The sequence below is a fragment of the Chinchilla lanigera genome, unplaced genomic scaffold, assembly GCF_000276665.1.
Source record: "Chinchilla lanigera isolate Chin_1 unplaced genomic scaffold, ChiLan1.0 scaffold00041, whole genome shotgun sequence".
Lineage (NCBI taxonomy): Eukaryota > Metazoa > Chordata > Mammalia > Rodentia > Chinchillidae > Chinchilla > Chinchilla lanigera.
The window spans coordinates 3394426-3416775 of record NW_004955442.1 but is presented as its reverse complement, the minus strand read 5'-3'; the positions used below and the strand labels follow the sequence as shown (position 1 = coordinate 3416775).

The 22350-nt window shown below is 47.0% G+C and overlaps 1 protein-coding gene and 1 long non-coding RNA gene across 8 annotated transcripts in view; one reads left to right on the top strand and one right to left on the bottom strand.

Moving 5' to 3' along the window:
• Window positions 1-864: 864 nt before the first annotated feature.
• The window catches only part of LOC102009884 (chromosome unknown open reading frame, human C16orf62), a 123164-nt gene continuing 101678 nt past the window's right edge, over window positions 865-22350 (bottom strand). For all 7 annotated transcript variants that reach the window (XM_005391112.2, XM_005391113.2, XM_013517710.1 and 4 more), the window contains 4 exons: window positions 16254-16419; window positions 7454-7572; window positions 1574-1720; window positions 865-1166 (listed from right to left, as the gene is read on the bottom strand). In XM_005391112.2, the coding sequence (XP_005391169.1) occupies window positions 1068-1166; window positions 1574-1720; window positions 7454-7572; window positions 16254-16419 (531 nt within the window). In that variant the 3' untranslated portion in view covers window positions 865-1067. The remainder of the gene's footprint in view (window positions 1167-1573; window positions 1721-7453; window positions 7573-16253; window positions 16420-22350) is intronic.
• LOC106149295 lies at window positions 16530-21590 on the top strand. The gene is made up of 3 exons (XR_001235366.1): window positions 16530-18603; window positions 18999-19361; window positions 21025-21590. It is a non-coding gene; the product is annotated as an uncharacterized LOC106149295 (long non-coding RNA).

Sequence of the window (22350 nt, the reverse complement as noted above, 5' to 3'; positions counted from 1 at the left end):
GCATGTCCAATTCTCTGGAAGTGGAGTAAGGGCAATAGGGGATTGGCAAGCTCACTTGTCTTCCCAATTGGAGTAGACTTGAGGTGCTGCCAAGCATATGTGGCTACAGCTGCTGTCCTTCCCCAAGCTTGGATTTGACATTTCTAGGTGTTCATCAGACTCTGGTTTGGTTTTTCTCCGGTACCGGGAACCGAACTCACGACCTTGCCAGGCAGGCGCTTTGCCACTGAGCTAAATCCCCAGCCCCTGTTCATCAGAATCTGAACAAAGTGTTCTAGAGCTCACATGAACTGATGGCAAAGGACCCCATGACTTCTGTGGTGGAGGCCGAATGCAGGGAGACACAGGCTGTGAGGATGACACAGGACGTTGCTTCATCCTGTAGGGACAGGGTCCATGCTCGGACTCCACAGCAAGCCTCACAGCTCCAGGTGCAGTGACCTGCATGACCTCTTCCGTTCACTAGCCTTTTGCATCCCAACCTACAGTGTCCTTCCCACCACAGCCACAGCACATCCCAGCTGAGCTCCTCTGATGTAGCAACATGCTCTGAGTCCAGCTATGCAGCTTTGAGGAAAAGGAGTTAACTGGTCTGATATATCTGTCTTTTGTAAGTCCTCCCAGGTGGCATAGGCAACACTGAATTCCTGATGTTGGTGCTTTTTCTAGTTTGTGGGCATGCTGTCAGGAATTGAACATTTCTGGAGTGGCCCTGTAAAAGTAGACTGTTTTCCCATGTTCATTTATAAAAGAAAAAGCAAACATCTTCCAGCAAAAAAAGTTACCTGTGTTCCTTTGCAGCACCCTTAAAAGCCCATCCAGTGTAGCTGAGGCTATTTGTGTGAACAAACACTGAGACACTGCTTCCTGGAGAACATGGTTTGCTTTTAATACTGATCCCCACTTACTGTTAGAAGAATCTAGGCAGAGGCCAAAGCCTAAGCCAATCTGTGTATGTAAAAATAAAAAGAAAACTTCATTTCCAGTAAGAGTGGAGGGCAGCAAAGATAAGGTCTTTTTGGACTTCGTGCCAGAATCCTTGGGGACAGGTTCATGAAGGACCAGGGTCAGGTCCTTGTTTGCAGAGGGAGTCTCAGGGCCAGCTCAGTCAGATGATTCATGCCTGGTTGTTTGCTTCGCTTCTTGATATAGTCTAGAGTTTTCACCTAAAAGGAAAAAGAAAGACCCATCTTGTTTTATAACTCTATCGTTGGAGCCCAAGGCTCTAATAGATTGGCTATCGTGTGAATTATACTTCGCAGCAGAGGGTAAGGAATCTTGAAGGATGGTACAAGGTGAGGAGTCAGTTTTTCAAGCAAACCTTAAGTTGTAATGTGCCCTTAAAATCATACTTGGGTTTGGCCAGGAATAACAAGTTTTTATATGCATGGTTTTCATTCAGAGGGAACATACTTGAAATGCCATGCCTTTTAGCAGTGGGAAGGAACCCAGCAGAATTCTTGGGCCTGGCCTTTTTAAAAGGGGAAGACTAGAGCAACCTGATGTCCACCCCCCATGTGCAGTAGGCAGTGGTGCTCTGTGGCCTTGGCGTGGGGCCCACAGAATGCCTCACCATGGTCCTGGTATCCGCACAGCCGTGCCTCTGTGCTAGGTGCCACAAGTTGACAGAGAGCTGGTTAAGCTTATTATTGCGCAAGTCTCCATGGGCCAAGATGCTGTTGAAGAATGAGAGGCCCAGCAAGCTCTGGCGCTTCAGGGCCTGAAAGAGAAAGGGATATGACTTGGGCTTGGTCTGTGGACAAGGCTGACTGAGTAAGGCATGGCAGGCCTGTGTTCAAGTGCACACTTGCCACTTGCTTCCCTGTCTGCTGTAGGGAAAGGTGGTTCACCTCCTGAGTCTCAGCTCTCATCTGTGAACTGAGTGAAGTGAGGACTAGGTGAGATGGTTTAGCCTCCACTGCCTCGCCTGGAACATGGAAGACACTCAGGTCACTGGATCGAGGAATGAAACTTAACCAGCAGTAGCTAAGCGTGGTGGCACATGCCTATAATCCCAGCACTTGAGAGGCTGAGGGAGGAGGATTGCAACAGGTCTGAGACTAGCCTCGGCTACATACTGAGTTCAAGGTCAGCCTCTTGGACTACATATCAAGACCCTATCTCAAAAATAAAAGAGAAACTTAACTGGCAGTGAAAAGCTTTCTCACTTTAATGCAAGCACAATTTAAAGCCAAAAGGCATGAGCATGTCTTTCAGATGTGCCTCACCATTCCTGCAGCTTTAGGTGTAACAATAGATACTGTATTAAGTGATTTCTCATGAACAGAGTTCCCCAAGGTTTGGTGCTGACATCCAGCTTCTCCAAGAACCAATCCTGTCAGGACAGATCAAACTAGACCCCAACTTTGAGGCAAAAAGGAAAGCCAGTCTCCAAAATGCAGTGATAGGCCAGCTTTCCAAAGGTAAATGCAAACACCTAGATCGGCCACACTGACAGGTGGACCAGGCCCAGTTATACAGTGCCAGCCACTGGTGAGCCAGTGCTCCAGGTCCTTGCTGTTGAGTCCTGCTTGTGCATATGCTTTGTTACCAGGCAGCTGAAGGGTATAAACTTCAGAGTACACCAGGGCCACTGCTCGGTGCTTCACACAACTGACCCAGTCTGCGTGACAACTTGGTGACAGGTACACTGACAACGATCCAGCATTCTATCACCTGGCTATTCATGCAGGTAGAATTACAGAGGTAGACCCAAATGAATGACTTAAGCCCTTAAAAGCAGAAAAATTTCTCTAGCCAGAGTGAGAGACAAGCAGTGGGAAAAGAAGAGGAAAGATGGGCAGAAAGGAAGGTCAGAGAAGTTTAAAGGTCTTGCTCCACCATTGTTGGCTTTCACAATGCAGGAAGGGGGTCAAGGGATGCAGGAAGCTTCCAGAAGGTGAGGAGGCCCCATGGGCAATAGCCAGGAAGCAGGACCTCAGTTCTACAACTACATGGAGTTGCATTCTTCCTAATAAGCTCCGCCAACCAACACCCTGAATTCAGTTTTGTGAAACCTGGAACATAGCCTGCCCGGCCAGCGCCAGCTTCTCACCTGCCCAATTGTCAAGCCATCACTGGGTGCTGGTCTAAGCTGCCAAGATGGTGGCTGTGGGACACACAGAAAGTTGACATTCCCATTGTGCAGACAAGGAACCTGAAGCTCTGAGGGGCTAAGGAACATGCCCCAGGACCCTACCAGGAGGTTGCAAAGCAGACTTGAGCTCAGGCAGACTAGAGCCCAGGCATATGTCCACGGTCTGCCCATACCACAGACCCACAGTGGGCATCGCAGTCAGGAAGCAACTGAGCTGACCAGAAGAGCCTGTGGAGAAGCGGGTGTGCAGTAACTGACGCCGCAGCAGGCACAGGGACAGGAACGGCACCTGCCAGGCACACTTCCTACCTGGCTGGGTATGGCCTGCTCTGGCTTCATGCATCCATCAGACCTCACGGTCCTGCCCCAGTCAGGACCCTATGCCCATCTGCCCGTGCCCATCTGCTTCCCTTTGGAATTGGCCATGTCTGATGCCCACAACAACAGGATGCTTGTTTTTCTGCTAAGCTAAAAGAAAATTCTGCTGCAAATCTAACTAAAAGCATCTCCCCTGAGAGAGGCCTCATAAATACATTTCACTGAAGTGAGGAAGATTTTTAAACAGTCAAACAAGGAACAATATCTAACTGGGGATTTCTTTGCCGCAGAACTCCTCAATAAGCATTTTATCCTAAAAAGCTCAATTCACAAGTTTACCACCAGAGCCACGTCTGAGGGCCGCAGAGCCATGCCAGCGGATATCCCAAGACAGAAAAACACGAACATGTCACAGCAGAGCCAGATCAGGGCCTCAGGCCATCACTGCTCTCTACGGAGGTTTTAAATAGAAAAGAGCTGCTTTTCCGTCTGTTCCTGGGATTTGTCATTTCCAGGAAGCTCTAGGGTTCTGGCATGGTTCCCAGCTCACCACACCCAAACATCTTCATAAGGCTCATGATTAAAAAGGCCTGACTCCTTCCTTAGAGGTCAATTCTGGAAACAGGGCTTTATTTGCACTAGCAGATGTGACACATCAGCAGTGAGGGACCCCTGCCCCTCACTGAAGGGTACGCCAGCGACTACAGGGGCCCAGCACCAACCTCAGGCTCCTAGTGGGTAACTACTGACCGGAAAACTCCAACCTGTGCAGGCATCCTAACTGAACTTCACACAGCATTGGTAAAACAAGGATGAAGTGTTTAGTTTCACCTTGGTCCATCCATATTTTTCCAAAGAATGTGCATATTTGGACATTTTTAGTTAAGTCCCCAGGTTTGATGCAAGATGAAATATCCTTAGAAACATCCCAGCTTTGCTATTTTCGGAAGCCTTTCAGAGTTATTACCATCAATCTCCTCTTCCCTCTCCACAAAGCAAAATGAGAAATATTAAATAATTAGAATTATATAGCTGTATTTGTGTTCCATGCTGGGGGCTCTAAGCCATGATCACTTATGGCCAGTGGCCCTGCTGATGAAGCCGGTTCACTGCCTGAGTGTGACAGAATCTATCAAAGCTTTCGTGGCTGACTCCCATCAAACCTGTTGCTGCTCTGAGAGGCATATGGACTAGAAGATGGTGGCAGAGCCACTGGTTTTAGGAAATCAGAAGAGGTGTCAGAAGGACTTTTCATGGGGGTGGGGAGATCTCATTACTGTGAAAATGGGAGCTGAAGGAAAAGGGTGGTTTCCATTTCTCCTGTGGGTTACAAAGGCTCCCTTGTGAAAGGTCCTACACAGACAAGGAGAAGCAGGACCCTTGACCCGCAGATTCTACAAAGTTCATGAAAGGGGACTAGGGCAGGGGAAGAGGTTGTGCTTCTGCTGATCCTCGCTAGTTTGATAAACCAGTTTTCCTAACTGTGGTTCCAATGCTGTTCCTCCCACAGACCCCCAAGTCCCCTCCTTGCTTGAGCTTGTCCAGAGTTTGGCTCTGAGGGCCAGAGGGGCACACATGCCCTCCTCTGGAAAGGGCACTGTGAGGTGCTGGAAGGCACTAAGCCCCCAAGGCAGTGGTTCTGTCTGCTCTTTGAGCTACTAACCATAAGGCTGACCATTCAGGACGCTGTACTTGGCACAGCCCAATGGGGTGGAGCCCAGAAAAAAAAATGCCACCCTATCCAGCAAAGGCTTGAATACTTTGGAGAGAATGGGAACCCAGACACATGTAAGTCCAGATACCCTCCATATTCTGCACGTGTGTTCTGTATCTGTCAGGAATGGAAAACAATTCGGTACAAAAACTGGGTCAAAACTGGGTGAGTACAGACTTCATTTTCTGGTCATCCTTTAAACTACAGGTACAGCAACCTGTAGGGTAAATTGTCTAGAGATGCTTTAAAGTATACAGCAGGATGTGCAGAGGTTATCCAAAAGCACTGTCCTGTCAACCCCACTTCGTACTTGAGCATCTGTGGATTTGGGTACCTGTGGGGGTTTGACAGCAAAGTCCCTCAGACACTGAGGATGACTGCATTTTATGTGAACATCTACAGCAACTTAACAGGTTTGTGGTGGTTTATTTGTTGAGGACACAACCAGGGCAGTATTCGCTGCAGGTCTGGAAATGACTGGAATTAAAATCCAGTTTTGATTTCTTTTTCTTGGAGGTTTGGGCAGCTTCAAAAGGATATGAGACAAGAAAAAAGGATATGAGGTGGGGGTGGGACATAGGAGCAAAACCTGGCAACAACAGAGGATCCACAGAGGATGGGGACGGGAAAGAAGAAAGGAAGGGGGCGAAGGCAGGTGCTTCGTAATTGGTTGGAGGGAGAAGGCCCCTAAGAACAAGAGACAAATTCTTAGGTTTGAGGGGTGAGTGACCGGGTAGTGGGAGAGAATAGGCTCATTCCTGCCAAGATGAGATCAGGAGCGAGTTGTCAGGCGACATCGCACACTACATAGGAATAAAGAGTGAAGTGCTCAGAGCTTCCAGCAAACAGCTCAGAAAAGGTGAGTAAAATCCAGGTGAAGCCTGGAGAAGACAGAGGCCAGACAGCAGCTTTGACATCTACGGTGCAGCCAACCTCCCGCTTCTGCACTGTGCTGGGCAACAGGAATGCACCTTGACTGAATTAATAGGCCTGCGTCTGTACAACTAACAACCACCTCAGCCAAGCCTGACAAGATCTCTGGGATCTGTGTGTCACAAATTTGAGCCAAAGCTGCAAAAACAGAAGCCATGGCCAGGGAACCTGGGAGTTGCACTGAACTCAGTCACCTGTCCATATGGAGAAGATAGAAAACCCATTCTGAAAACACAAAGACACAGCATCTGACAACAAAATATTCTGGGGATGGGCACAGATATTCTAGAAGGCTGCCTTAACTGTACCCACAGCTACCACTCTCAGGGTCAGCTTCCTCCTCTGTCAGTGTGACAGTTCTGATGAGAGAACCAAATGAAATCACTTGTGCGAAGCACTCAATATGAAAAGGGGTAAGAAGGCTGGGAAGACAGACCCTCCTGCTGCAATTAGATAACACGCAAGCCACTTAGACAAAGAGAAAAAAGGAGAGGCCTTGTTGAGGCCAGTTGTCAGGCTTAGGAATCCAGGGCTTAATTTCTGCTGTTCTATCAAAACCACAGCATCAGCCAGGCATGGTAGTGCACACCTGCATCCCAGCACTCTAGAAGGCTGCGGCAAGAGACAAGTTTGAGGCCAAGCCTGGGCAATTAGCAAGACCTTGTCTCAAAAGAAAAGGCTGGGGATGTATTTCAGTGTGAAGTTCCTGGGTTTAATGCCCAGCACCACTGAACAGAACAAAACTATACCCCAAAAAACCCTACAAGAATCTCTGGGCTTCGGTTTCCTTTCCTGTTGTGAGAATAAACATGGTGCCTACCTCTCACAGGGGCACTGTGTGTGCTGAAAGAGCTCAGGAGTAGAAAACACATGTGCTATTTATTCACCACGTCCTGCTGGAGCACCTGCTATATGCTGCCTCCGCATGGCAGAGGCAGGGAGCTGACATGATGAGTGACGATGGACGCCTGTGGCTGGGCTTGTCAGAGACACTTGATCATCCAGGCACAGGCAGATCTGCAAGCCTCCTGAGGCCCCTCTGCCATGGAGCTTCTGATGGGGGTGAGGGGAGACGTGTGGATGGCAGATACACAGACCACTACAGAAGTAAATTGAGTGATTGAATACAACAGTGACGTTTTCACAGAGAGGCAGGTGCATGATGGCTCCCTGAGAGAGGGGTCTGTAATGGCCTCTCTATGGAGGTACTGTACTCTGGAGCTGAGATGTGAATGAGGAGAACCAGAGAGAACAGCATGATCAAAGGCCCTGGGGTGCTCAGTGAGCACTTGGCTCACAAACACATTACTGCTATGAAATCTTTTCCCTTCCAGGACTGACTGTCATCCACCCACCTTGGAAGTACATACTTTTCAGAGCCAGGCACCCACCTCATCCTTGGCCAGGGTTTTCAGGTGTTCCAGGATCTGAGCCATCACAGTCTCGCACAGCTTGTTGTTTTCAGCCAAGAACTTAGAGTCTCCCCCGTAGAGGCTGTCGTTGGAGTCAACTGGTTGAACAAATAAGAACAGTGAGACAGGCCTGGGGGTGTAGCTCAGTGGTAGAGTGTTTGCCAAGCACTCTTGAGGCTCCAGGTTCCATCCCAAATAGGAAAAAAAAGCAGTGAGCACATGCTGTGCTACAGTGTCAGCGGATGGCAGGAAGTCACTGCAGGACAAACACAAATGGCCAAAGCTTCCCACTGGCCTTTGGGCCTTGAAGATCACAAAACTCCTGGCCTACAGGACAGTCTAAGCCAGAGACAGACACCAGACAGTGGCACAGAAATCCCCCTCTGGCCCATCCATGGAGGGCGACAGCAATAATCACTGTGACCTCCAGAGCAGCTGGCAGGCACTGCTCAAGTTCCTGTAGAGGCTTCACAACCGGTACATTAAAGAGATGATACGAACATTTTCCCTTTTACTGATGGAGAAAACTGAGGCTCAGAGGTGGACCCAGCTGTGATCCTAAACCAGGAGGTCTGATTCCAAAGCCCAGGCTCTGGGCAACCCATCTGGCTGCCTGCCCTGTCACTCCCACCTTAAAACTAGCCTTGAAGTTGGAAGCCGTCTGACAATGTCTCTTCCCAAGAAGTCCTCCACTCTCTCCTTGGTCAACCACTGCCTACAGAAAGGCCAGTCCAGCCCAGGACAGCCTGAGTGTGGGCTTCCTTCCTCAATTCCTGCCACCAACCTTCACACAAAGCCTGGCCTCCTCTTCTGAATAAGAAAAGAGACTGCTGATTTCACTTTCTGATACATTTTGGAGCTATTTCTGCATCCACCTTACACAGTTTGTTCTTTCCTTGATCACATGGAAAGAACATGAGCTTCCACGCCCCTTTTTCCACTGGATCCTTTTTTAGCTACTGTCACCCCAGCACCCCAATGCTGGTTTGTATGTCACCCCAGCATCCCAATACTAGCCAAATGCAGTCATCTGAAGCACAAGCAATGCTTGTGGCTTAGCATGGGGACCTCGAGCCAATGCATTACTCAGTGGTCAAGAAGTAAGTGCAGACGCAGCTCTTGCTGCTTCCGGCCTGATGGAGCCTCCTCTGTGCCTTTGTCACAGGTGGAGAACATCTGATAAACCAGAGGCCACCTGTGCCTCCAGGGGATGTGCCCACCATGTGCTCCGTGCTAACCCAGTTCTGCATTTAGGGACTCAGCTTGCTTAGCTGCTGGACGTAATTTGTTGTGCTTTTCCTGCCCCATTTCATCACTGTCTATAAAGAACAAGAGGGAAGAATCCTGTCTCGTGTTGTCACAATTACTAAGAGACAATATGAGATACACCATAGGGCTGAGAGGTTGTACAAACGAGGGACAACAGCACAAGGTTTCTTTCGCAGAAGGCTGAGGCTGAGAGGGACAGCCAAAGGACAGTCCTGTTGTCATCCCAAGCTGCCTGCCAGGCACTCCACAGAAATATTCACCTGACTGCTGACTATAGTCTAGAGACACAGGGAACCATGTATAACAGATACCTGCCAAGAAAACCAAGGAAAACTAAGGTACAAGGTCCAGAGATGGTCTCTGAGCTTTTACAGAAGTAACCATAAGATGAAAATTGGCAAGTACATCAATAGTCAATGCTTGCAAAGGTAATACCTTGGTTCACAAATGCTTTTGTTCCCAGTTTGGTTCTCAAACAAAAGAATTCAACAAAATTTTGCTTCTACTCACAAACTCCACATTGAGTGACAAAACAGCCATGGCCATCTTCCCTAAAATTGTGAAACAAATGAAGTTTGTGAACCAAGGCGCCACTGTATATTTATATGGCCTGTAATTTAGTGGAAAAACTTCAAAAAATAGGACAGGAAAAATTCGTGAACAAAAAATTTTAGAAAGAGAAAATGAACATCATCAGTAATCAAAGAATAGAAAACTAAAACCAAAGAAAATCTTGCTTTTCAAAACCCTGATGAGGGGGCTGGGGATTTAGCTCAGCGGCAAAAGCGCCTGCCTGGCAAGCGCAAGGTCGTGAGTTCAGTTCCCGGTACCGGAGAAAAACCAAAAAAAAAAAAAAACAAAACCCTGATGATATTCAGCTTTGATTATAGGGTTGGGAAAACTACTGGTAGAAGTATAATAGCTTGGATTAGTTAGGAAAGGTTAAATGTTAACAAAAAGTTTTTTAAAAATGTGGACAAGTGCTAATGAGAAAGTGCAGAGAATGCAGCCTGTGCGGTGCTGGTAGAAGAGAGTGTGGCGCTGCCCCTGTGGAAAACTGCATGAAGGCTGCTCAGAAGTCAGATGCTTGTGATCACAGAACTCCAGGAAGCTGAGCCTGGGCAAGTTTGTGAGCTGCTGCCTTGAATCAATCAATCAAAAGGGCAGAGGCTGTAGCTCAGGAGGACTGGGTTCAATCTTCAGTAACACACGCACACATGCACAAACACGCCTGTGCAGCTAGAATCACCATTGGATCCAACAATGCTTATTCTAAGTATATGCTCAAAGGAACTGAAATTTGCTGCTCAAAGATATTTGTACACCAGTGTTCACAATAGTGTTGGGCAACACAAATTCATAATGGCTAATTTTCCATACTTCCCTAAGGGGTAAATGGAGGCTTGGGATTACCCTACCACCCTTTTGAGATCTCCCATTATCTGTTTAGGGATGAGCTGTTGGGAGCTGGCAGCGCACGCCAGTGGCTGCAGCCGGACAGGCTGTGGGGACACACAGGCGACTGGGAAGTCCCAGCTGCGTCTGCCTAGAAGCCCAGCCCAGGGCTCTCCCTGAACCTGCTTTGCGCCCCTTCCCCCGGCGATGCCATCACCCTTGTCCCGCTTGAGCTCGGGACTTCACTTTAAAGTATATCTTCTAGCTGAATCCTTTGTGGTTTTAAAACCCCTTCTATCCACAATCCTGAAAAGAAAAGTAAAGACAGGAACTATGAAAACAGCATACATTTTTATATATATCTATAAACATCTGTGGTTTTTGAAACTGTTTGTTTCATTTTTAACTACTAGCAATTTAACCTACTTTTCTTTTTGTCTTCTCTTAAGCCTATTTTTTGTAACTATATTGTTTAAGGTCAGTAGACCTCCATGCCCGGCTCTTAAAACATGATAATTGTCAACACAACACTCCAGTGCTAACTACTGACCTACCAATCCACTTCCCCAACCCCGTTATGCACACAAATTCTGGGGAGTGTCCCCTCACCAACCACACTCCTTCCCGGGGGCCCCACATTGGGTGCCAGTTGTGGAACTCGGTGGTCTCTCAGTGGTTCCCAGGAGAAAACAGTGAGAGGATTTAGAAAATAAAGAGACAGAGAAGAGAGGATAGCCAGGGTCAGGTGGAGTTACCTCTTGCCTGATGAGCAAGAGGACTGACCAAAAACCATAGAGCATTTATTTATACCCTGGAGAGGTTTGGTTAATTTTTGTCTCGCTGCCCAGCAACCAGTTACCAAGTTATAAAGCCTTGTTTACTCCAAGGGGCTTGTTTACTCCGAGGAGCTCCTGTGTTCTCAGGCTGGCTGCACGTATAATTATTTTCCAGGTCCAGGGGCTCCCAACAATGAGCCATCCTCTCCCACCCTCTAAGACTAAACTAAGAGCACTGAGATTAAAAAACACTCCAGGGCAAGATCCTTCTCAGCATGGGACCATCCCCATCCTCTTGAGGCATCAACCTCTGAGTCTCCCACTGACCCTGAATCTTCCACCAACCCCGCCTATCAGTGTGCACACCCAATAATCAGTGGCTGGCTTGGCGTGTCTCTGTCTCTGCCCATCCTGAGGCACTGACCTCCCAGCCCACCTCCATGTATTTGTCTCTGTTTCTTATTTCATCCTTTCACCCCACCCCTTATCCAGGCAGTTGGGGATCTTGGCCAGGTCCCCAGTACAACAGCATTATTCACAATGGCCAAAAGATGGAAACAATTTAAACATCAATATATGAGTGATAGACAATGTGTCTATCCATTCCGTGGAATATTATTCAGCCTTAAAAATGAGTGAAATGCTGATTGGTAATGCTACAAAATGAATGAAGCTTGAAGACACAGTATGTTAAATGAAAGAAAGCCAACATGAAAAGACAAATATTGTATAATTCTACTCACATGAGGTTCCTAGAATAGGCAAATTCATAGAAACAGAAAGTGGGATGGGGTTCACTAGGGTAGTTTTATTTGGTATAGGGGTTCTGTTACAGAAAAAAGTCTGGTAATAGATACAGTGATGGTTATACATATAAAACATAATGTACTTGAGACACATAGGGGGTGTGTGTGGTTGGTTGTTTTGTTTTTTTGAGACAGGGTCTCGCTATGCAGTTCAGGCTGGCCTACAACTCACAGCAGTCCTCCTGCCTTAGCCTCCAAAGTGGTAGGATTACAGGCAAGCACCACTATGCCCAGCATTATACTTGATAAAAATGAATTGTAAACTTAATGGTAAATTTAATGTTATATATATTTTATCACAATAAAAATATTTAAGAAAAAAACTGCGCAAAAAAAATATCTGAATCTTTTGACTTGGGGAAATTATTCAGAGCTTTATTAAGAAATAAGACAACTCCTGGCAAGCGCAAGGTCGTGAGTTCGGTTCCCGGTACCGGAGAAAAAAAAAAAAAAAAAAAAAAAAAAAGAAATAAGACAACAGGTGCTCAAAGATGTGTGTGTGTGTGCGATGTTCATTGCAATGGAGTTCAGAATAAGGAGAGAAAAAGCAGAAGGATGACAAGTTCAACAGAAGGAGCACAAGTTCCAGCCCAGCCGGACAACTTAGCAACTTAGCCAAACCCTGTCTCAAATTAAAAATAAAAGGGCTAGGATATCACTCAGAGTAATTAATGAACAAACGAAACAGTTCTGATTAAATGCTGTATGCTACAGAGTAACTACTACGGAGACCATCAAAGTATATAACCTATTAGTACAATCTTCTGTTACTGAAGAGTTCATTGAAATATGCTATTGAACAAAATGGTATACTTGAAATATGCTATTAAAGAACAAAATGGGGGTGGGGATTTAGCTCAGTGGCAAAAGCGCCTGCCTGGCGAGCGCAAGGTCGTGAGTTCGGTTCCCGGTACCGGAGAAAAACCAAAAAAAAAATAAAAATAAAAATAAAAGAACAAAATGGTATACATCAGAGGGCTTTCATACAAGCACAGAGATGTATGTCCATATATATTTAATAAATAATTTCCTAGGAACTAATTTTTTAATTTAGTAATTTTTTCACTGTTAGGTATTTCCTGCTATCTGCCTGGATTCTTTGGGGGAATGGGCAAGTGTAAACATACAGCAACTAACTAACTGTGAAACAATTTCAGCTTTCCGTTCATTTCTTTTTTTTTTTTTGTTTTTTTTTTTTTTTTTTTTTGTTTTTCTCCAGTACCGGGAACCGAACTCACGACCTTGCGCTTGCCAGGCAGGCGCTTTTGCCGCTGAGCTAAATCCCCAGCCCCTCCGTTCATTTCTAATTGGCATTTTTGGAGCAATAGATCTTTATTCTATTTTCCTAGCTTTTTATTTTGAAAAACATCAAGGCTACAGAAAAGTAGGAATAAAAAAAAAAAAAGCACTACAGTGCACACCTGCCTGCCTCTTATCTAGAATCACCAGTCCAGAACAACTGACTGGAGGCCGTCTTGCATGCTCAGCCTCTACACAAATGTGCAATTTTTATTTATCTTTTGCTGACCCATTTAAAAGTAGGTTGTAGACACACTGCTTAAGAGTAAGAACTGTTTTCTTTGCTCCCAGCTTCTGTGTGCTGGTAATTTCCAACCTTCTTCCCCAGGCCCACCACCTCTTTGGCAATTGCTCCTCTAATGTCCTGGGATTTCTCCTCCTCCTCCTCCTCCTTCCTTCCCTTCCCCTTCCCCTTCCCTCCCTTCCCCTTCCCCGTCTTCTTCTTCTTTTTTTTGGTAGTACTGGGGTTTGAACCCAGGCTTTTCCACTGAGCTACATCCTCAGATCTTTTTATTTTTATTTTGAGACGGGATCTTGCTTAGTTGCCCAGGCTAGTCTTGAAGTTTCGACTGTCTTGCCCCAGCTACCCAGAGTGGTGGGATCATAGTTGTGCACAACCATACAGGGCTCAATCCCTGGATTCCTAAAATGGCTCTGGCTGCTGAGCTGAAAATGCTATCTCCAATGTAGACAGTTATTCTTGTAAGAGGAGAAAGCATTGGATTCAGCCACTCAACACCCCGATTCTGAAGAGTGCAGAACTTCAGCTGAGGAAGGAATTTCTCATGTCTACTGCTCAGACCCAGAATAGTTCTAGGTATAAAGTCCCAGTCTTCCCCTGGGTTGATGGCTCATTCTGATCAGCCTGGAGAACAGGGAGGGGCTAGAGTGAGTGAAGAGCAGGCAGCTCACTGATTCACACACGCATTCATGCATGCTCGCATGCGCGCTCGCAGGCGCACACACACACACACACACAGACACACACACACACAGACGCTCCTTGTATGAGGCCTGCTCCTCACCAGGTTCTGGGCTAAAACTGGGGACACCCAGGAGGGGGACAAGGCCGGCCTGGCCCTGCCCTCAATGGACGAACCACCTCAACAGGGAGTGCTGAGCATCAGGAGGGGCATGCACAGGTCCCAAGTCCTCAAATCTGGGCTTTGCAGGGAGTTCTGGAATCAGGCAGGAGCCCTAAAGGTTGAACTCACTAGAGAGATTGGGAAAGGAGAGTCGGGGGCAGGTGAGGTCTCTGTGGTAACATGTGGTCAGAGAAGGAGAAAAGGGTAAATTTGAGAAAGAGAAGTAACACAGTCAGGTGGCAGTGTGGAGGGGGCCTAAGAGTTCAGACACGGCCCTGGAGATGGGGAGAAATGATGGCCCTGGCAAATGGTCACCCAAAACAGCCCATGCTCTCTGCATCTGCCTGGCCCAGAGGTCACAAACCCAAGTGCTTCAGAGGCCTGGCAGAGGATGTGGAAGGGTAAAGAGGGTTACACTGGCTCCATAGAAGCACTTGGGTTGTACTCTGCCAATGAAGACCTATTCTATCTGCATATTAAATAGTCAGTATCCAGGAACATTCTTCACTTCTGTATCTCGCATACTCTCTTGCTGGAAAGCACTGGAGTACTGCTCCAGGTAATGTCAGAATGGCCTCCTCACTAACCAGGGAAGAAACTGGCTGAGGCATCTTTTGTGGATGCAAAAATTATTTAAGCCCTCTTTACTGATACTGGGGAAAAGGCTGCGTAGACAAGAAAGGAAGCGGGGAGCAGGCGCCCCGGCCTGCCCAGGTGGCCTGGGCCTTTTTACTACTAGGACATCTGTCAGGTCACAGCTGTGCACTCAGAGTAAACAGCGAGCTGGGAAGAAGGAAAAGAAGATCTACCCTTCCGTTCGCATTTTTAAAACTAGAAAACTCAGCTCTTGCTCCTTAGACATAAACTCGCTCCCTTTCTCACCCTGGAGGTCTTGTTATGAGACAGGGTGCACTGAACCTGCCACGAGGACAGAGGGCCGGGTGGAACATGCTCCCTGATAGGCCCCAGGGTGCACAGGCCTGTGTCCTGTGGTCTTCAAAGCTTCTGCTGTCTACAGCCTTCCCCATACACATTACAAAAGGAGAAATAAAACAGTAAATGAATAAAAAGGTGCTCAATCTCACTAGCTACTAGAGAAACGCAAGGTTCCTCATCATAGTGACCACACTGAAAGCAACTGTATCAACAGAATGAATGGTGGGGCCGGGGATATAGCTCAATGGCACAGGCAAGTGCCTTCCTGGCAAGCACAAGGTCCTGAGTTTGATTTCTGCTGCCAAAAAAAAAAAAAAAGTAGAATGAATGGACCTTCACTTAGGCCCAGTGAAAGCATCAGCTGGTGTAACTGCTTGGGAAGATAGGGAGGTACCACGTACTGAAGCTGAACATCAGCAAATCCCATCAGCCAGTAACTCCCCTCCTAGGGTCCACCTGAGAGAAATGTGCATCCCCTGGCCATTCTCTAACACTGGCCAACCTAAGTCACATCTGTGTCATCAGCGCCCAAATCCCAGCTAGACACAGCCTGAGGATTCTGCCAAGAGGCTATCTCCTAGCACTGAAAATTTGGTCACTGCAATTTCCATGTATAGAGATTTTTTTTTAAACCCTAGAGTATACAATTACTGGCCAAAGCACTTTTAATGATAGAGCCATTTTCAGAAACCAAAGCTTAGAACTGAGGTCTGACAAGGAGGACACAAAGGCTCAGAGGGACAAGCTTTGGCTTAACGACTGTCCCATGTCATAGGGGGCATGGCGAGGCTGTTTCCAAACCCGTACCAGTGAGTTCTAAATGGCCATCTCCCTCCTCCACTGGCCCTGACCTAAGGGCTGGCAGGGCCTCAATATCACCAGCACACAGGCGACAAACACCTGTACCGGGACCCGTTGGTGACAGGTTAGAAAGGGGCCTGGCATGAAGCGCTTCCCTGTGAACACTAAGCCATCACTGCAGGTCAGTCTGTAGCACAGTGATAAAAGAGTGCTGCTCCAAGCACGGCTGAAGTCAAAATGCCTCACATGCTTGTGAAACATACATCCTCAGGCAGGAAGAGAACAGGTAAGTTTAGCAAATCACCTGACTAGGAGTTCATGGTAGCGCAAATACCAGGGGAAAGGAAAATAAGAGATAATGAACACATTCTCTCTTCCATGAAACCCAAGCATGGAGCAGGGAGTCTGGTACCTTTGTCTATGTGGTACAGATAGGTCTCCTGGCTCATGGCGGACAGCAGATGCAGAACACAGGTGTAGATGCGGATTTTGTCATCACTGTTGTCCTCCCAGGTGTAGTCCTGGATCACATTGAGGAGCTCTCTAACAAGAAACAGGACCCCGTGTTCAGGATGATCCTGGTGGAGAAGCAAAACAGGATTAATACTCCTAGGTAGGAAGAGGAAAACCCAAATCAACACAGAAACCCAACACCCTCCCTTTAGCAGCTGTAGAGAGAAGACAGTACCAGTCACTTTGCAAAGGCAGCCTGGGTAAGTGACACAAGAAAACGACAAGGAGTTGTTTAAACCCTAGTCAACCCCTTTTGCGGCTGACAGATGAGAAAGCAGGTACCATGAACCTAATAATGCCTGGTTCTAGAATTACTCTCTATGATAGCAGTAAGAAAAGGTCCTGTTCTGTCAACTATAAAAGCAAGATTGTGAGTCATGCAGCAAATGGGACAGCAGAAGCCACCCCCGGGTAAGCCCCAAACAATCACTGTCACATTGGAGGCACTCACTTTAAATATAGCCCTGCACCCCAGGATGCTCACCAGTGGTGACAGTCAAATTGTGGACACTCTTTTGGGAAACTGGCCTGAGTCTCAGACTCTACATAGCATCTGAAAAAAGGATCACAAGGCACAAGAGCCAGCAGCTTCCACGCAGTTCCAGAAAGGTATGTGTCCAATTACATGGCTCCCTGCTGGACATCCCATATGGGCTCCACACGAACAGTCCCCTCATTCCATCCAGCCACACCACTAGGGGCCCAGCAGGCACTCCAACCATTCACATGAGGAAGGTATAACAAAGGGTACATGTGACCCCAGACCAGTGTAAAGCAAAGTGGTGAAGAAAGGCAGTAGGGCATGGCACCATTACTATCCACATGGAAAGAACACCATGGGATGGCACTGTTGAAGCCTAAAGCCCCTGTAGCTGGAGGCCACCTGGCAAGAGATGTGGCCCAAGGTAGGAGGACAAAGCCACTGCTAAAGCACGGCACAGGAGTGCTGGGGCACGGGTACACCTAACATCACTCTCCCTGCCTCCTGTTGGCTAAACAGGCTGGAAGCCAGAAGGAAGGCCAGCGGACACAGACCCAAGTCCAGTGTCCCCATCCCACCAGGGAGCCACACAAATACTAGGGATGCTCTGATTTCCTACCTGAATGAATGTTCCCTTCTGCCTGGGACCTCTGTCCCCAGGACTTGGCCATTTGATCCCCCCTTTCCTCACTACTGGGGTGTCTAACTACACCCCTAGCATTTTAAAAACATTTTTGACACAGAGTTTCACTAAGCTGCTTAGGTTGGACTTGAACTGAAGATCTTTCCACCTCAGCCTTCCAGAGTGCTGGGATTACAGTGCGTGCCACCATGCCCAGCAAGTCTGTTCAGAGAGGAGACACAGAGCATGAGAAATGCTACTGCTGCGGGGGCTGGAAAAGAACAGCAGCTTCATCCAGACGCAAAGGTGACACTGTCCATGCACAAGAACAGTGTCAGGGGCGTGAGGTGCTCTGCTGTCACATCTCTGGAGACCACTCCCATGATAAGGCAAGGAGGAGGCCATGTGATGTTCACAAGTCTGAAGGCCACAGAAGCACACATGCAAACTGCTCGAGCCACAGAACCTTCCATCTAGAGCAGGCCCAGCTGGCGGCTCACTGCCGGCTGCCTCTACTCACAGCTGTTTCTAACTAGGCTATTTTGTTCTGCTATGTGGATGTTCAAAAATGTATTTAACGATCTGCCTTGGGAACAGACAACAATCTAAACGTTCTAGCAACTTGATTTTAACCCAAATGCCATGACCCTTGTAGACTATTCGACACACCTTCAAAAAGATGGAGCAAGGGTCAGCGGGGAAGGAAAAGTTTACAGCAAGCCAGTTCCATGAGCTTTTGCTCACAACCAAAGAGGAGATTATTTCCAACTTGCTGTACAAGGAAAAAGTTTTCTATGTGATATCCATGCTTCAGTAGTTGTAATATTTTTTTTAAATGTTCTTTTGATGGTTCAGTGCCAACAACTGAAGCAAAACAGAATGGAATTTTTAAAATGAGAAGAAAAATGTCTTGCATTTGAGAAGGGCTCCCCTGGTGTCGCAGGCAAGGCTGCCTTTTGGGCAGGACAGCCGGATGCGATGAGGTGGCTGACTTGGGAGCCACTGTCTCCTGTGGTCTGCAAGAATCCTCCCACTACACCCCGCAAGCAAGCCTGAGACACGACTGACCTCCCAAGACAGCCAATGTGGGAAATGGCAGAGACGGCAGCAAAGAGCACAAACATCCTGGCTTTGGATCCTGGCAAGGTCACTCACTACCTCGGGACCTTTACCTCTCTGCCTCAGTTTCCACTTCTGTGCAATGCACACCATTTCAAGCTTGTTTTGAGTGACTGTGCACTGCTGGCCGGTTCACTGTAAGAGATCTACATGTTGGTTAAGTAATAAGGCCTATTGGCAAAGGAGCCAGAAGTAAAGAGCGTGAGGAATAGAAATGGGAATGGGACTGGGAATGGGAACGGGAAAGGAGAGCGGTGCTGAGTAGGGGCAGACAGGGTTGACTGTCAGCTTGCTGCTTACTGTGGAGCTGGCTTGTGTCTCTCCAGCACCTCCCCCCGCACTTGTGCCAGTCCTGGGTGTGCGCTGTGCCCTCTGTGCTCCCCAGGTACCTAGCAAACTACTGCCTTGTCTTCCTTCCACAGATGAATACTTAAGGAAAAGGGGCCTATACACGAGTGGAATGCTGTTTATCCTTAAAAAATAAAACCTGCAACATGCAACAACACGGATGAGCCTTAAGAACATCACGCTAAGTGAAATAAACCAGTTTCAGGACAAATACTACATGAGTCCACTTAGATGAGGAATCTACAATCGTGAAATGAATAGAATCAGAAGGATGCAGGCATCCTTCCACTGCAGTGGAAGCGGGAGGCCGAAGGGGAACTACCACTCCATAGGCAGAAAATGTCAGTCAGGACTGAAGCCAAGTTTCTGACTCTGAGGATAGAGATTTTCAGAGAGACTCGTCATTTTTACCAGGCAGAAAACCCTATGTGCAGCCGGTAAGTACATCCCAATTCATTACTTCCAACTGCCTCACTGGAAACTCCAGTTTTTTTCCTTTTGTCATTCCACATGACAAAAACCTAGACTACCCAAAAAAGAGAGAATTTTATTATTCCAGGGATGCAAAAGCCCTGGAATCAAGCATCCTAGCATGGAATTCTAGAGGTGCCCCGTGGCTTTGCCCACTTGGCTATTGTCCCCTCCTTCTGGGAGCAGCCTCCACCTGTGGCTCGGTCCACAGACCTGGTCTGAGGCCTCCTGAGCCTCTCCCCTCAGAACCTGGAACCTGAACAAGGAGAGCCCACAGCTGAGACACTATTTGTTTTCTCAGCTTTCCTGAGAAACATAATCCACATACCAAACAATACCCCTGTTTCCACTGCACAATTCAAGGACTGTGAGAGCAGTTGGGAGTTGTGCAGTCATTACCACAATCGATGGTAGAATATTTCATCACCCTAAAAAGGAGCTCTGTACTCTTGGGAGCTGAGTCACTTTCTGGCCCAAGTTCAGTATGACACCTCTCCAAGATGGCATTAGGATCCCCTTCTGAACTGAAGAGGCAGCTTCCAAAAAAGCTGATTTGAGGACTATTTTGGCCTCCTAGGGACACTTTCTGGGACAGGCCCCAGGAATCTGCATTTTTATAAGTGTCTGATAATTCAGATCCATATTTGGCTCAAGTATACTCTAGAGGGATTTTAAACGTGTTTTATGCAACCAACCCTGTACCAGCCAGGTAAAACCTATGGCAGGGACTCCTGGGAATATTTCCAATACAGAAAATGAAACATGGAAGACTACAAAGGAAACCAAGTACACTAAAATACAGTTGTGAAAATATTTTCTCCAGTGCATTTGTACACTGGAAAAATCAACACGTCTGTTGATTCTTTGTGAATGCATTTGCTGGCCTGACACAAAGATAAACTACCAGGATGCTTTTTAAGGAAAGAAGTGTCTCTTTCAAAATGTCTTTCGCGCATGTAATGTGATAAGGACATATTTGTTGATTTCTTTGGTGACAAAGTCCCAGCTACTTGGGGTGGGAGGGTGGTGAAAAAAGGAATTAAGATGAGTTATGTTTGTGTACCAGCTTCCCATGATGAATGCGTGTACTGCAAACATGCACTCATAAAAATTAAAATTAAAAAAAAAGCCCCAGCTCTTGCCATGATTACTGTGGCTTGTTGCCTCTAATTTGTAACTGGGTGAAAGACAAACTTAACTCAGAGGTTTGTGAGAATAAAGATGTCATTTTTTCCACCAAATTCATGGTCACTCTGCCAGACCCTCAGGGAGCAGGTAGATCCCAGTGTAAGGACCTTGAGCTAAGATCCTAAGATCCCCAGCTCAGCAGAGGCTCCAGGATTGCTGCTGCTGCTGCTCCCTGAAGGCTTTGACTTCCTTCAGCCCAAGCTTGGCTGCTCACCTCTTACATCCACCAAAAACCAGCATCCTTCCAACAACACTCTTTCAAACCCTGCTAGTACATTTTCATTTCTGTTACTTTCTGTATGAAGAATGTCACCACTAGATAGTTTTTTTATTGCTTACTACATGTTGAGCCATACTATGAGATCACATTTTATACATTCACTAACCCAGTCCTCATGACAAGCCAGAGAGGTATAAACTATTACTCCTCTCACTTTATAGACAAGGAAGCTGCAGCCCAGAAATGTGCCTGCCACGACCTCAGAGCTGGGAGGAAGAGGAGCTGGACTCCAGCCAGCCATGCCATCCCCAGGCTGCACCCTGACCATCAGGCATCCTGCCTTAGCAACACAGAGGGCGCAGACCAAACATCTGTGTCCTCTCAAAATTTATACATCAAAACCCTAATCCCATGTGACAGAACTTAGAGGTGGGGCTTTAGGAAGTAATTAAGTCCCAGATGACCAATGACCCAAAAGGCCAGAGGGCTGCCCTGGCTCTTCCACAGAACCATGCTGACACCCCAATGTTGGGCACCAGCCCCCAGAACCACGAGAGATGTAAGTTATAGAAGCTGCCGGTTTCCACAGAAGAGCCAGCTCACAGTTCTCTGTTGCAGTCAACTCACAGTGACCAGCACAGAGTACTCAAAGTGGTCCAGCCAAGACCCAGCAGAATGCACCATTCACTAACAGCTCAAACATCTAACCAGAAAACTAACACACAGTAGATAGAACATCTTGCACTTTGTTTTCTTTTTTTTGTTTTTCATGGTACTAGGGATTGAACCCGGGGCCTGCCCATGCACGAAGCTACAGCCCCAGCCCTGTGTTTTGAGACAGGGTCTTCCTAAATGGCCTAGTGATATAGACCACTACGAAGCAGCCCTGGGCAGGATTTAAATTAACCAATGGGATTTTCATGTTTACTTGTGAGTCTGTCCAAGGCCTAGGCTCCTTTTCTGCAGACAGTCAATGGACTCATAGAAAGTGAACCTCTGTGAGTCACTACTCCCTACTAAAGCCTGTAATAGCAGATACAGTGGAAAGTCTCAAGGGATAAGACAAGATCACAGCCTAGGACACCTGGATCCTATCTCAACTAGATAAAAGCCTATAGCCTCAGGCACCTCACTCCTGGGTGGATTAATTTAATACCTTACTTGGAGAAATCCTTGAGTAGTTCCAGCTTTCTGACATACTCTCCTCCTCCTTCTGATAACCAAATAAATTAGGGCCACCCAGAGAAGGTCTTGGTTTTAGCTCTGAGAGAATCTCAAATTCTGTGAGACGGCTTTGATCCTCCTGCAGCCCTAAAATCATTTCATTGGCTTCTTTTAGCCTTCATAGTACACTTGTTGGGGAAATTGTGGACCTGGTCAGCCCACAATAACTAACAGGTATTGTTAACCCAATAATTGGTGCCCAAACAGGGAGGCTCAAAAGGAACTAGCTTTGGTTGAAAAAATGTTACAACAGCATCAAGTTTTTAGAATAAATACAAATTATCCTTTTATACTTTATATTTTAAATACTCCTCATTCTCCCG